Raw genomic sequence first — 16,057 nt, 5'->3', positions numbered from 1 at the left:
CTTGGCACGTTTTGCTCAAGCTCTTGCTGCCAGTCCAGTTTACTCGCTGTCGGTGCCCCTGTCCCATTAGTGGCCAGAGTCCCAACAGGAGAAATGGAGATAATTAGGGTTTTAACTCAAAACAGTCACATGTGCACCAACTTTAAAAAACACGTCTATGCTTCATAAGCAAGTATATACTCAAAAGGTGAAATAACATAACCGTGTATAACTACACGCATCCCTGCCAGATTCATTTTCCTATAACATGGCGCTTGTGTTCAAAAGCCGTTGATAATATATCTCCCTTGCTCATTAGGTTTGCACACTCATAGTCAGGACCCTCTGCTGTATCTCCCTAGTCTTTCATTTGAGCCTTATTTTTGCTTCTTGTCTAGTTAATAATCTATATTCCAATTTCACAGGACTGCTCGTGTTCTCTGCAGACCCTGTGACTTCTCCCCCTCCCGGCTGCCCTCCCTGTGGGCTCCCCGCCACCTTTGTGTCTCTGGAAACAGCCTTGCTTCCCCGACTGTTTTCAGGCTCCCTCCTCTGAATCCTCAGGGAAGGATTCTGCTCGGTTGCTAATCAGATAGGCATGAACTATGCAAAATTTGAAATTTCATAAAAATAGTCATTAACATTAGAACTTAATAATCTATACCTCAATCTCAGTGATTTAATAATCTGGACTTTTTTCTCCTCCACACAGCTTTCCAGTGTCCTTTGGGATGGAGAGAGATCAAGCTTTTATAGTCTGACAAGTTCAAGCATCAGTAAGTGGGAATTAGATGACTATTCAGAAAAACAAGCACATAGTTGGGATATAAACAGAGTCCTGAAGGAAAACATTGCTGATGCCATTTGGGTAAGGAACAGTAATATTCATTCTGTGATTTATACTTAGGGTTATTGAAGAATGCTAGTACCCTTAGTTTCATTTAGTAGAACACCTTCAGTGCACCACACATACAGTTTTAATTATCAGATAAGTGGAAATGGGATATTCAGTTTCTAGAAATATTAGAACTCACTGATTTACTTAATTGCTAAATGGGCAATTATCCATTCAGTAAAGGAGCTGCTGTGAATGAGGCACTTTGGTAGTTCTGGGAACACAGGGGGAAAGGAATGATTCCTGTGCTCAAGGAGCTTATGTCACTGATATTTTTGTACAGGGATCTGAGAGTGACTATGAAGCGATTAAAGAAGGGGTCAACGTTCGATACTTGGATCTGAAGCAGAACTGGTAAGTAAGTGAGCGATTTGTCGTAGGGAATACAGACAGAAAAATAAACTGATGTTCCTCCTGGAACGGTGAGCGGCCTTGCTGTGCGCTCTGCGGCCGATCTTACCGGACTGCCGTGCGCTACCGACTGGGTTGTGCTCTTACCTGGAGATGCCGGTTGACTGAGAAATGGAGGCAGTTCTCATCCTTCAGCTGTATGTTCTCGCAGTAGCTGTCTGCCTGGTTGGGGGTTCATCTTTTCTGCTCCCACGGCTGGAGCTTCTCTTCTCACTGCTAAGAGGTGCCTCCACCGCTGTGGGTGCTCCGTGCTGTCAGCATTTCCCTCTCGGCGGAGACGCCAGGCGCCTTTCTCCAGCCTTTCCTGTTGCTGAAGGAATGTCAGTAAATGTATTTTTAGGGGTAAGGTTTTCTCTTGGCAGTACACATCACAGCTCAGCCACGGTTTGGACTCCGTGAATTTCCTCTTAGCAACAATGCTGTTAGCAGTGCTTAGGGTCCCAGGTTAGTCTGATAAAGCTAATTTATCCCACATTGTTATTTAGCTTTAATACCAAAGGTCATATGGAACTCAGTCATTTGTATCATAGCTTCTATGAGGAGATTCCTAGTGAGGGCCAGTATGTGAGCTGCAGTCCTTCAGAGCACAGCCTCTCAGAAGTCCAGGGCCGTCCTCCTGGGCCTCGAGGGCTCAGGCAGGACAGGCTGCCTCCTTCCTGGACAGCATTGTAGTTGTATGTGATTTTACCTCTCAGGCTATTGAGATTATCTGTAGGATTCTTCTTTATAGTTTCTGAAAACCTTATGGAAACTATCAAAGAGGTAAAAAATATTAGTACATGTTTGATTTCCATAAGCAGTTTAAATAGACAGTTTACCTGTTTTCATTTATCTTTACCAGAGTTTAAGAAATTTAGAACTTCTGCTGGGACACAGCCCTCCGTGGACATCAGATGCAGACCTTTCCCCATGTGTAGTTCCCCGAGTGGTGGTGTGGGCTGCAAGGGGCAGAGGGCAGCATGCTGGGGGCCTCTATGGGCGCAGGCCCAGGACTCCACCCTCGCTGTGTCCTGAGGGCAGGGAGCTTAGGGGGTTTGTGAGGCACGGCCTGCATTCTCCGTCTTGACCTTCCTTCCCACCCTCACTCCACATTAACTGGTCATGTCTTATATCCTCTGTTCCGAGTGATCTGTAAAGAGTGTCCGACATGCAGACGGGTCTCTCTTGTTCAAGGGCCGTGTTTGTCTTCCCGGTGCTCACTGATCCTCCCGACAGAGGGCCCATTTCGGCCCAGCTGCAACCTGGGCTTATATTTTCAGTGAACAGGCTTATAAGTTCTTTTACTAGATTATTACTGATACAAAGCTCAGAAAGCTTCATTTAAGATGTACAGTTTGCAATTTTTAAAGTCTTAAATGAATTACCTTGTATATATGCCATAAAAATTAGTCAGGTTTTTTACTGATATGCAAAATTGTGATTTTTTTCCTATCATCTTTACTACCTCAAATAGCTTTGTTTTTTCCTATCATCTTTACTACCTCAAATAGCTTTGTTTTTTCAAACATGAAGATTTTTTTTATAAACATGTTTTTATAAAACTGTTTTTATAAAACTGATCCTAGCACCACTCCATAAAGAACCCCATTGGTTGTGTCTTCGAGACTCAGCGGGCACCGCCTATCACGTTGATGCAATCTCTACAGTAACTTTAGAGTCTTACCGTAGGTGTAACCAAGTACACTTCCCTACTTGATAGGGAGAGGACACTCAAGACCGTGTCCTCTGAGACCTCACTCCGTTCCTTCCATGTGTAATGTTCTCGTCTGCCATCTGTGAGCTATTTAGGTCACTGCCAGTGTATTACAGTTTGGGCTGATATCTGTGAATTCCTTTCAGGAGTCCAGGGGGACACGATGAGGGTTGGAAGCTAGGGGAAGAGAACAGTGGAGAAGGAAAATGAGAGCCATGTTAGGACTGCTTGATTTGAGTGCATGTCATTAAATCACTAGCTGGTTTCTCATTTTTACTTGTCAGTAGAGGGTGCTTGCTGCCCTGTTAAATATTTCTGAGTCTTGAATGAAAGTTGCTAATAGATGTTACTGAATCTTTTGGAAGGGTTGAGATTACAGACCATTTAATTCTCTGTTGGGGGTAACAACTTTGACAGACTTAACAAATTAGCATTAAGATGGAAAAAAAGGTTCTCACAAATAGAGCAGCTTGAAGTTTCTATAACCAATGATTAAAATTAAAAACGTGTTTCTTTGGACAAAAGAAAGGTTTGAAGAACCCATTATAACTGGGTGGGCGGCCTTCTCTAGGCAGGGCCCAGAACAGCTCTGGGGCTGGGCGGTCCGTCCACAGACGGTGCAGAAGGAGCAGGTGGGGCTGCACTCCGGCAAGGCTTCACGTACAGACATGTGCCCGGCACGCTTTGGCCTGAGGCCTGCACTTTGCCAATCCCTGCATTTGATGATTTGCTGATTTTTTTTTTATCAAGTTGGGTTTATTGAGCTATAGTCTACATGCAGTAGCATTTACTCTTTTTGACAGATTAGTGCATTTAACCTTAACCACAGTCAAGATGCAGAACAGTCCCAAAAGTTCCCTCCTGCCTGTATGTAATGAGCCCTTCCTTCCACTTCCAGGCCCTGGCAATCACTGATGTATTTTCTGTCCCTGTGGTTTTACCTTTACAGAATGCCTTTACAGACGTGGGATCATGTAGTATAAATCATATGTGTCTTTTGAGTCCAGGTTCTTTCACTTAGCATGACATATTTGATAGTCATTCATTAGTGTGTCCTGCTGCTGCTGAGAGTCGTCCATTAAATAGCCATACCAGGGTCTGTTCGTCCAGCAGCTGAAGGGTATTGGGCTGTTTTCAGTTTCTGGTGCTCAGCAGTGAAGCCACTGTAAACATTTGCATACAGGTTTTTTTGTGAACGTGTTTTTATGTCTCTTGGGTAAATATCTAGGAGTGAGATTGCTAGGTCATATGGTAAGTGTTTGTTTAACTGTATACAAACCTTCCAGGCTGTTTTCCAAAGAGGCTATAGATCTTTCTTTTCCATTGATTAGCGACGGACTCCTGATTCTGGCAGCAGCGTGGCACCTGGCAGATAGTCCGTGCCTCGTCTATTATTCCCTGATAACATTAGAAGATAACGGCTATCAAATGTCAGATGCAGTAACTGTAGAAGTCACTCAATATAATCCACCTTTTCAGGTAAGATTTCTGGAAGTTAAATCACAAAGTGACAGTAATGTAACCGATTTTTCCCTAACCATTGCAGGGCCAAGTTCTTTAAGAGATTTATCTGCAGGGCTTGGAAATATTTCTAAATAGCTAGTTTTTAGGCATTGCATTTTATTTGCCACCTGGCAGCAAGCAGTTTGTTTCTACTGCTCTAGCTCCATGAAGGGATTGTCATTTCTATAGTATTGAGTAGAAATACAATGTTGATGATGAAATTTACAGTGGAGACTAAGGGAGAAACAACCTGAGAAAAGGACTGGGTTTGGTGTGAGCCTGGTATAATGCAGAAAATTCCCCTTTTTTGCTCAAAGTAAGATATTTGTAGGCAACAGCATCATATACTCATCAAAGTTCATATAAACAATCAAAATGATCTCTAATTTTAAACTTCTAAATAGTAAACATAGTAAATAATAATAAATATATTGTTTAATATCTGTGATATTCCGTGAGGAAAAGCATTAACAGCCGTAAATTCATTTCATTTAACCTTGAGTAATACCTAAATTTGTTAAACCCTTATTCTCAACAAGACTTGTGTAACTGAAGGCTGAAATCTTTTAATTTGTTCTTTTATTTCAAATAGAATAAACCTAATGTGATGTTATTCAAGAAAAACATGTTAAGTGTTAAAATTTATCAGACAATGCAAATGGGTATAAAGAAAACAATTTGAGAATAAAAGAATCATGGGATACCATTTGTAATGTTTTGTTTGTGAAATTATTTCTTTAATAACAAACAGTATGTCGTTTTAGCATTTGCTAATTTTATCATTTAGTTACGTCTTTTATCTATTTCTGCAATCTTATGAAGGTTTCACATGAGCAACATTGTGGTTACTACATTTACGCATATTATATCAAGTCCCCCTCGTACCGCATTGCAGTCACTGTCCTTCAGCATAGTGAGATGCTGTAGAGTCACTACTTGTCTTCTCTGTGCAATACCTACTTCCCCGTACCACCCCCACATTATGTGTGCTAATGGTAATGCCCTTTAATCCACTTCTGCTGCCCTCCTCACCGCACCTTCGCATCCCCTTTCCCTTTGGTAACCGCTAGTCTCTTCTTGGGTTCTGTGATTGTGCTACTGTTTTGTTTCTTCAGTTTTTGCTTTGTTCTTATACTCTGCAGATGAGTGAAATCATTTGGTGCTTGTCTTTCTCTGCCTGGCTTATTTCACTGAGCATAATACCCTCTAGGTCCATCCATGTTGTTACAAATGGTAGGATTTGTTTTCTTTTTATTGATGAAAAGCATTTCATGGTGTATATGTACCGCATCTTCTTTATACATTCATCTGCTGATGGACACTTAGTAGATGTTGGCTTACATATCTTGGCAATTGTAAATAGTGCTGTGATAAACATAGGGGTGCGTATGTCTTTTTGAATCTGGGATCTTGTTTGCTTTGGGTAAATTCCTAGGATTGGAATTCCTGGGTCAAATGGTACTTCTATTTTAGTTTATAGAGGAACCTCCATATTATTTTCACATTGGTTGAACTAAATAATGTACATTCCCACCAGCAGTGTAGGAGGGTTCCCCTTTCTCTGCATCCTCACCAGATTTGTTGTTCCTAGTATTTTGGATGTTGGCCATCCTAACTGGTGTGAGGTGATATCTCATTGTGGTTTTAATTTGCATTTCTCTGATGATTAGTGATGTGGAGCATCTTTTCATATGCCTGTTGGACATCTGATTTTCTTCTTTGGAGAAGTTTCTTTTCAGATCCTCTGCCCATTTTTTAATTGGGTTATTTGCTTTTTGGGTGTTGAGGTGTATGAGTTTTTTATATATTTGGGTGTTAACATCTTATCGGATATGTCCTGTATAAATATATTCTCCCATACTATAGGATGCCTTTTTGTTTTACTAATGGTGTCCTTTGCTGTACAGAAGCTTTTTAGTTTGATGTAGTCCCACATGTTCATTTTTGCTTTTGTTTCCCTTGTCCGAGGAGATGCATTCAGGAAAAAGTTGCTTATATATTTATATTCAAGAGATTTTCACCTATGTTTTCTTCCAAGAGTTTTATGGTTTCATGACTTGCATTCAGGTCTTTGATCCATTTCAAGTTTACTTTTGTGTATGGGGTTAGACAGTGATCCACTTTTCATTCTCTTGCATGTAGCTGTCTGGTTTTTCCAACAGCAGCTGTTGAAGAGGCTGTCATTTCTCCATTGTGTATCCATGGCTCCTTTATTGTATATTAATTGACCACATATGCTTGGGTTTATATCTGGGCTCTCTAGTCTGTTCCACTGGTCTGTGGGTCTGTTCTTGTGCCAGTACCAAATTGTCTTGGTTACTGTGGCTTTGTAGTAGATCTTGAAGTTGGGGAGTATAATCCCCCCTGCTTTATTCTTCCTTCTCAGGATTGCTTTGGTTCTTCGGGATCTTTTGTGGTTCCATTTGAATTTTAGAACTATTTGTTCTAGTTCATTGAAGAATGCTGTTAGTATTTTGATAGGTATTGCATTGACTCTGTAGGTTGCTTGAGGCAAGATGGACAGTGTGACAATGTTAATTCTTCCTATCCATGAGCACGGGATGTATTTCCATTTATTGGCATCTTCTTTAACTTCTTTCATGAGTGTCTTGTAGTTTTCAGGGTATAGGTCTTTCACCTCCTTGGTTAGGTTTATTCTTAGGTATTTTATTCTTGTTGATGCAATTGTGAATGGAATTGTTTTCCTTCTGCTTCTGATTTTATATATGAACAAATTACCTCAATTTTCTTGTGCTTGATATCTTGACAGTGAAGTAAGATCTAAAACATTTATCAGGTATCATTTATAAAGTTATTTGCTAATTCCAAAATAAATAATAAAATGAATTTTAATCCTTTTCTTTCTCACATTTTTTATAGGCTTCTAGTTAAAATCTTACATCATGGAGATGTTTTGGAAATTTGCTAATTATTTGCAACTAAACAGATGATTTCTTTAATTGATGTTTATAAACTTACTCTGTCATATTTTGTAAATCATCTCATGGGTAGTGGTTAGGTTCTCACAAGGACAGTCTGAATTATATTATCATTTTTGTAAGATATCATTGTACAAAAATGTGAATTATATAATCATACAAATAAGCGTGTTTGTTTTAATTCTCATTAAATGTAAATTTTAATTTGATTTTCAGTCTGAAGACTTGATTATGTGTCGGTTGATGGTCCCAAACTTTTCCAACCAGACTGCGTATCTGTATACTGAGAGTGCTGTCTGTGTGTGCTCCACAGGGACTGGGAAGTTTTCTCTTCCTCAGGAGAAAATCGTCTTTAATGCACAAGGTACAGTAACAGTTTTAGAAAGCATGACTAGTGAGCTCGTGAGTCATTCTGAGCCATTTTGTTCTTTTCATAAATATTGCTTCAAGCATGATCCCTCCAAGCATTCCTGAGACATTCATTTCCATACCTGCAGTAGCTGAAGTCATAACCCTACTGAAAAAACAAAGGGCAGTAAATCCCAAATTATTATATTTCTGGGAAAAAATAGTAACATTTTCCCCAGAAGAGGCCAAGGAGGAAAGAACTAATGCTTGGAGAAGTAATTGCTAATTCCTAGTAAGTAAGAATGACTTGCTTAAATGTTCTTCAGATAAGTTTGTCCAGGTCCCTGAGTAAGAAAAATCCAGTGCTGGACTCATGTAAGGGCCTTGGGATGGGGGCATGGGGTCTGGGGAGCCGGCCAGGAGTGATAAAAAGCCAAGCAGATAATCAGGATATCCTTCTGAAGGGATTGGGCAGAGGCCAAAGTCCTGGGGGCAGCAGGGTGAAGCTACCCCCATCCCAGCACCAGACGCTTGCCTGTGGGTGGGCGGGTGTCAGGCCGCTGAGGGCCTGGACTTTGCCCTTGTGTCGGCTCACTCAGGAAGTAAAGGTCAAATTGGGCAAGAGGACTCTGTCAGATTGAAAAAGCTGTTACTCTTGAGTTGTGCAGAATGAATACTTTTCTTTTTTGGCTAGCATACTCACTGTTCTCTTGCAAGACTAGTTTTTATCATCCTAAAGCTAAAGGACATAGAGTCTGCGGTTTCAGATAGCGACAGGTTCTGGACAGTTGATCTGGGGTTAAAAAGCTAAGTTTAAAGTAGTGATATTTTTAACGGAAAAGAAAGTTCTTAGTATATCAAAATGGTTTTCTTCTTACAGTAGTAGATTTTAGAAAATGGTTTTTTGTTAGAAAGCATTTGCTTTTTACGTTTGTGTATTTTTCTTTTAGGAGATAGTATTTTAGGAGCTGGTTCCTGTGGCGGCATTCCTATCCTTTTTTCTAGAAACAGTGGATTGGTGTCCATTACTTCAAGGGAAAATGTGTCCATATTAGCAGAAGATCTTGAAGATTCCCTAGCATCTTCAGTTGCTGGCCCAAGCAATGAGGTAATATGGTTCCATAAGATTTTTAAATTTGTAGCAGAGTATTTTCCACAGATGTTTTAAAAAGTCAGTTTTAAAAGAGTTGTGATGAAAGCATTAGTTCTGTTATCATCCTCATCCCCTTTGGCCTTTCTAGAAGCAACTACTTTTTAAGTCTTTCAGCTGTTTCTCGTGGTGTTTTCCTCATATTTTCAGTAATATGCATATATTGCTGTCTCCTAATTCACCAGTTTCAGACATACTGATTTCCTCTTGTGGAAGATGAGGCTTTAAGGTAACTTACACTCTTTCCTCTGCCTTGCTCATTCCAATACAAATTTTTTTCCATTAAAATGACAATGTTGATTTTGTTTATGGCTCACTGAGTCAAGTAATGTACCGACTGTATTTCCTGTATTATATAGCTTGTGTGACTCTTGGAGTGCATATGGACTAATTTTATATTTGCTCCTTTTCTTTGTTATCTGGCTTATCTTCACACCCCCGCAGCAGCTCTATAAATGCCTTTCCGTATAGTTTCTCCAGGGTCAGATCTCTAGAAACTCTGCGTCCACTGTCATGTTGAAACAGCGCTGTCACCGTCCTCACACCCAGACCTGTCCCCGCACACACACGAGGGCTCTGCCTGTCTCTGCTCTGCTCTGTCCTTGGCTGCCCCTTCTTCTGGTTTCCATCCTCGTGTGTTACAGTTGGAATCACAGGCATTTGGGTGGTTCTGTTTCTTTTTGTCTTGTGACTCTGGGATGATTTTTGAGAGGGAGAGCGAGGTACAAACCATCAGTGTTGTTTCCTGTCGTCTTGAAACCCAAATACCCTGAGCCATGGGATTTTTATTCTTTTACAGGAGACTGATAATAATTAATGCTTTTCGGGGCAATCTCCATTTGAATAGTGTGTGAAATACATAGACCATTTCTGTAATTCAAAAATAAAAATGATTGGTACAGTTTCAAGAGAAAGTCACAATTTTCTAACTTCCATTATTTTGTAATTGTGGTTTTTGTAATACTGCTGTGTGTGCTGAAGCTATCATGTTTTTAAAAATTTTCTAAGTCCTTGTTTAAACTAGAAATCAACCATCATGCTTAGTAAAATGAGCTGTGTGAGAGTGCATCTGTAGAAGGTGGCATTGGTTATGATGAAATCCCAAGTAATTTTACTCACAATATAATCCCTGAATTACACACACCTTTTCTATAACACCTTGATCATTTGGGGATTCTTATCATTTCTAAGTACCTTAAGTATATGACCCACTGGCATAGCTCGTGTGTCGTGGCGTTGCTGCCACAGGCCCAGTTTCTAATCTGATAGTTAAGAATAGTCTGATTAGAGATACTCAGCTCTAAATTATGGCTTGTTATTTTACAGAATATGGTTCTTGAGACCTCTACAAAGAATGAAACCATAGCCCAGGAAGATAAAACCAAATTGCTAAAAGCTGCTTTTCTGCAATACTGCAGGTATAATAAGATTTTAAAATCATGGTTTATTTTATTCTGAGGACACATTTTATTGATACGCTACTTATTTGTTGACCGGTGGGGAGCCAGTTGGCAGAGTGACACCTCCGAGGGAGAAACCTGTTTCTGAGCTGAGTGCTTGGCGGGCTGTCGCTGGGGCCTGGCGGCCTCTGGAGGCGGGGCTCCAGTGAGGCCGGGGGCACAGTGCGGCTCACCCGGCACAGTTAGTGGGAAGCGATGTACTGGTAAAAATGGGGACCACGAGGACAGGCCACAGGTGTCTTTTAAGTATGATATTAAGCTGAATGCATAAATAAATACAAAGTTTTATCAGTGTTGTAAAAAATTTGGACTTGGCCTATTTACTGGGTTTTGCTCTGTAGAAAATCACCACAGAATTTAGTGGCTTATTTAAAGTAGTTCATGATTCCACAGTCCAGGCGTGTGGGGTCAGGCTCAGGTGGCTGTGTTGCTGGCCTGTCGGGACTCACTCACTGTCAGTGGCCCCAGCTAGGCCCGCGCACATCCCAGGGGTGCTGGCCGCTTGGCTCTGCTGGCTCCACATGGCCCCTCATGCCTGAGCAGGCTGTCCTGGCCCGGCTCACCTGTCTCGGGGCCCCACGAATGGAAGGAGAGTGTGCCTCGGGGCACAGGCACTCTCCCCGTCTCTGCCGGGCCCCACCTGCTGACCCCACACTGGCCTGAGCAAGCCTCGGAGGGAAGCACCCAGGGGGCAGGTGCTCCTAGGGAGTGTGCAGTGGGGGGAGGTGGAATGATTTGGTCTGTCACACTTGCTGACCTCATATTCTTGGTTTTAAGGTGAATCCAGTCGCTTCAGTTTGTCCTAGACATGAATCCTGCCTGTCATGTGTCCTGGTGTCTTCCTTAAAAGGTGTAGTAAATTCTTATTTGAGTAAACAGGACAGTTGTGATCCAGCTCCTGCCGTGTCCCTAACTGGCTGTGTGAGGCTTTGGACAGTTTGCTCATCGCTTCTGCAACCCTGTTTCTTCCTTTGTGCAGTGTCGGGTGGGGTGGCAGCTGGAGTGCGTGACGGATCATTAGTTGTATCTAGATCCTTGTTTGGAGGAACTAGAGCTGACTACTTCTGTTTCCCCAGTTCTCACCGCATGACCTATAATCGCGTGCATAGAGTGGTGTCTGATGCATAGTGGCTCACTCTCATGGAAGGGGTAATAGACTCTACGGTGTGTTACAGGTTTGAAGTTCCGTGCCATCAGAATGACCTTCTGAGCTTAGTGTCCTGTCCAGCAGAGGGCACCGTGAGACAAGCTTTTTGGTTCTGCTTTTAATATTATTCCTTTAATCTCGTTTGTTGGGCATGGTGTTCAGTCTTATTGCCAAGGTTTGGATTAAATTGCTATAGTTTTATCTTGCACAAGTTTATCCTCTAATTAATAATTCTGTCAGATTTATGACATCTCAAAATTTAAGTGGTAATAGAGCACTTCGCCACAGTCATTTGATTAGTTTCCTGTGTATATATACTCTAGCAATTTACCCCAAACTGGGTGGCTTAACACAATAGAAATTTACTACGTCACAGTCCTCGAGGTCAGAAGCCCAGAGTCAGCTGTGTCGGCCATCAGGGCTGCACTCCCTCTGAAGACACGACTCGGGGTCACAGTTCGTGAGCTGGGGACTGGGGGACACAGTGGTCAGCTCCAGTTCCTCAGAACCAGGATCTGATGCAGCTGACATCCATCACGCACTCCAGCTGCCACCCCACCCAACACTCCACGAAGGAAGAAACAGTTGCAGAGGTGATGAACAACCTGTCCAAAGCTTCACACAGCCAGTCAGGGACACAGCAAGAGCTGAATCACAGTTGTCCTGAGTGTTTATTCAAATAAGAATTTACTAAACCTTTCAAGGAAGATGCCAGCACGCATGATAGGCAGAATTCATGTCTGAGACAAAGGAAGACCCTCTGCTTGCCTCTCTCCCAGCTCCTGGTGGTTGCTGGTGATCATTGGCCTTCCTTAGCTTGTAGACACGTCACTCCAGTTTCTTCCATTGTCATTGGCCTTCTTCCCTGAATTTCTGTCTTCACCTGTCCTTCTAATAATGATACCAGTCATTAGATCTAGGACCTGCTCTAATCCACTCTGACCTCATCATAACTGATCCTGTCTGCAAAAACCTTATTTCCAAATAAGGTCACATGACAAGGTTCAGGGTGCACGTGGATTTGGGGAGGACATTATTCAACTCAGGGTCGTCATTTCTAAGTGTTTTACAGAGGAAGATTATTAAGCATAAAAAGCACCCTGACCTTAAGTCCTGAGAGTGTAGTGACCTTAGGCACAGGGTCACTGGGCCCCTGACACAGCTGAGCTGTTGACATCCTGTGTAACGTGGTGAAGTCCTGGGTGGTTAACGAGTAATCATTTCTGGGGTGCTGTCTGCTGACGGTCTTAGAGAATCACTCTTCACAAACGAAATCGCGGTACTGTTAAAGCAGGATTTCTTAGCCTCCCCTCTGTTGACATTTGAGACCAGATAATTTTTTGTTATTTTCTGTCGTGGGGCTGTCCCAGGAACCAGTTAGTGTTAAGTAGCATCCCTGGCCTCTTCACACCTGACTCTAGTAGCATCCTTCTCCCCATGGTATGACAACCAGAATTATCTTCAAATAGTGCCAGAGGCTCCCTGGGGGTCAAAATTGGTAGATTGCACTCTAAGTGTTATTTGTTTAGTTTTTTGCTCAGGTAATATTACTACATTCATGGTGTAATTTCTTTGGAATTAGTTTTTGTATTATTTGGTTTACATTTTACTTAACATGAATATGAGATCTTTTGTTCATGAGAGTTGAAAGAAACTTATTCTGTTGATTAAAATAATTACTGATCTTGTCATAGCCAACTTTGTCATATTCCCATAACCTGTATTGTTACCAGGTGTCCTGCTTCAGTCTGGCCTTTACCACTTCTGGGCAGTTTTCCTGTGTTTCACCAGGCAGCTCTGTCTCCTGATGCACCAGGACACCCTTTCAGGGTCTCTCCGATCTCCGCCTTTCCATTTCCTCACCTCGTTGCCCAGACTTAGCAGCTGACTCTGCCCCTACTTCACATGGGAGAACTCCCCGGACAGAGTTTTTACAGACCTGCGTCCAAACCGCCTTTCCTCTCTCCCTTCCTCTGGAGTAGGAAGAGGGGTTCTTCCGAAGGCTAATCTCTTTGTATTTATCTGGAAAGCTGTTATTTCCTGCTTTCATTGAGACCTGCTCATTCAGTTGTTCCTCTTCTGTACCTTTAACCTTTCTTGTGCTGTCTACTTCTCATGAGCCGTGTGAGCCATTTCAGAACAGCCAGTCCTGCCTTTGTATCCCCCTTTGAGCGACCACTCGTTTCGCATGTCTCTGTTATAGCAGGACCGCCTGAAAGTGGTCTACGTTTACTCTCGTCCGCTGTGTTCTTCTCCTTCTACTCCCTGTATAATGTTTTCTCCTTCCTTGGCTTCATTTGCTGAAGACACACATTGCTATGCTCGGCCCGTGGTGTTCAAACGCAGAACGTTCGAGAGCAGGTGTGTATTCCACATGCACTGTGGTCTCAGCATCATCCCAAACCACGCTGGTCTTCTCTGAAGCTTGTTCTTTCTTTTCTACCCCCTGTTCCAGGGACAAGCCCTACCGTCATCCATTCAGGTGTTCAGAGCAAAATATGCATGGGCCCCAGGCAGATGCCAGCATTCCCCTCATGTAGCTTTCTTTCTCAAGCCTGTCTCCTTGTCTCCATCCTCCTCTGCAGCCACAGCTAGTGGAGACAACTGTGGTTCTGCCGTGTCTTCCTAACTGGAGCTTTCTCCCTCCTGTCTGACCCCCCATTTCCATCTCACTGGTAGGATGATCTTTTGGAGAAGTAGAGCAGATCATGGTGCTTCCTTCTCAGTGCCTTTCCACTGTCCTTCGGGCTAAGCTCAAGCTCCATCACATGGTTTATGAGACTTTCTGTACTTTTTCCTTTAATGGGCAGTGGTTCTAAGAGGCCTGCCCCAGGAGCTGTCTCCCCCACTTCTTCCCTCGGGATGCCATCCTCCACGCCCAGGGCTTCAGTTCTCTCCTGCGATACAGGCCCCTCTGTACATTCACCCCAGCCTCCTGCACCTGCTTCTTAGCCGACAGGCCTCTGCTTAGCCACCTCTCCCCCAGGAAGTTTCTCTGCCCCATGGGTAGCTTGGGTTTTCCCCCTCCACGCTCTGTAGTACTGTTCTTTCCCTGCCTTACTGCACTTGGAGCTGCTTGTTTAATTGTCTGACTCCTCATGGCACTGTCTACTTTGTGAAGTCCTGCACTGCTGTTTAGTGTCTTATTTGTCATTCTGCCCTCAGGGCCTAGCATATTGTAAGTACTCAGCATGTATCTGTTGAATTAATTGATGCATGCTAGTTTTCTCCCTTTCAAGTAAATGTCATTGAAAGTAAGTAACTGTGGGCTTACATATAGGACTTTAATTTCGTGGTTAACTTTTTCATGATGAGTTTTGAAAAGGTTTTGCCTCCTTTAATACTTTTGTCTTCCAATGTTATTTCAGAAAAGATTTAGGTCATGCTCAAATGATGGTGGATGAGCTGTTTTCCTCTTGCTCTGGCTTGGATTCCGATTGTGAACTAGACAGAGCAGTTACCCAAATCAGCGTGGACCTGATAGATGACTACCCAGCTTCTGATCCACGATGGGCCGAGTCTGTCCCTGAGGGTAAGAACATTCTAATTTTAATATTGTGGAATGATATGCTTTGAGAATAATGTTCTGGTTCCTTTATTAAGGCATCTCAAAGCATATTTTTCAGTTTCTGAAGCAATATAATATCCATCTTTTAAAAGGTTTCTAACTTGCCTTATAGTAGATTTTGAAGAGGGCTCAGAACAGATCTGCATATTAGAATGAAAACTGAAGGAACATTGGAGAAAATCCTACTTCTGTTTGAAGCATATTAATTAGCCCTACTAATTAAATAAAATCTCAGCATTTCATTTTTAAAAGGAAATTGGTGGCATAGGTAGGCACTTGGCACTTACTAGCCCCCAAGTTGAATGACAGTTTTGGCATAACCACTGTATTTGGCTAATAGAAATTATACATTTCTCTGAGAGTGGCAGTAAGCTTCCTCTGACGTGTAGGAGTGGGCATATCAGATCTTTCTGCCTGATGCTTCCCCACCTGCCCCAGTGACTGTCCCTCTTACACTTCCATTGCAACTTCAGGCATATACTGTGGGGCTCCCAACGCCAGAAACTGTCTCAAATGTCCATTTCTCTTCCTGATTTTCTACTTCCAGGTTTGTTAAGCCTCATTACACAGTTAGGAAGTGGTTTCCTACTTTTTTTAACTGTTTTTTTTGAGCTTTCAAGCTTAGAGTGATATAAGTGATTAAATTAATAATGTATTTTGTATTCTGGGTAAATACAGTATGAATTGTATCAAACCCCCCAAATTGTCCTCCAGATTTTTTTAACTCTTGAGTAGTGTTAACAAATAATTGCATTGAAAGGTTGGTACTTGACTTTTGTATAGATTTTTAACTTTTTATTTTAGTAACAGTAATTATTGTAAAGCTAGTATATTACGCATGTAAGCCTTGTTACTGTGTTTCAGCAGAAGCTCCTGGGTTTAGCAACACATCACTGATCATTCTTCACCAGCTCGAAGACAAGATGAAAGCCCACTCTTTCCTCATGGACTTCATTCACCAAGT

General features: G+C 42.2%; 1 protein-coding gene across 3 annotated transcripts in view; it reads left to right on the top strand.

Moving 5' to 3' along the window:
* NUP133 (nucleoporin 133) overlaps positions 1–16,057 on the top strand; it is a 59,032-nt gene that overhangs the window by 10,022 nt on the left and 32,953 nt on the right. For 2 of the 3 annotated variants that reach the window (XM_073219969.1, XM_073219971.1), the window contains exons 7-14: positions 692–847; positions 1,158–1,228; positions 4,310–4,457; positions 7,637–7,784; positions 8,719–8,876; positions 10,245–10,336; positions 14,894–15,057; positions 15,958–16,055. In XM_073219969.1, the coding sequence (XP_073076070.1) occupies positions 692–847; positions 1,158–1,228; positions 4,310–4,457; positions 7,637–7,784; positions 8,719–8,876; positions 10,245–10,336; positions 14,894–15,057; positions 15,958–16,055 (1,035 nt within the window). The remainder of the gene's footprint in view (positions 1–691; positions 848–1,157; positions 1,229–4,309; positions 4,458–7,636; positions 7,785–8,718; positions 8,877–10,244; positions 10,337–14,893; positions 15,058–15,957; positions 16,056–16,057) is intronic. The other variant, XM_073219970.1, reaches the window with a different exon arrangement.

The sequence above is a fragment of the Manis javanica genome, chromosome 13 (assembly GCF_040802235.1).
Source record: "Manis javanica isolate MJ-LG chromosome 13, MJ_LKY, whole genome shotgun sequence".
NCBI lineage: Eukaryota > Metazoa > Chordata > Mammalia > Pholidota > Manidae > Manis > Manis javanica.
This window is presented reverse-complemented; position numbering and strand designations above follow the sequence as displayed.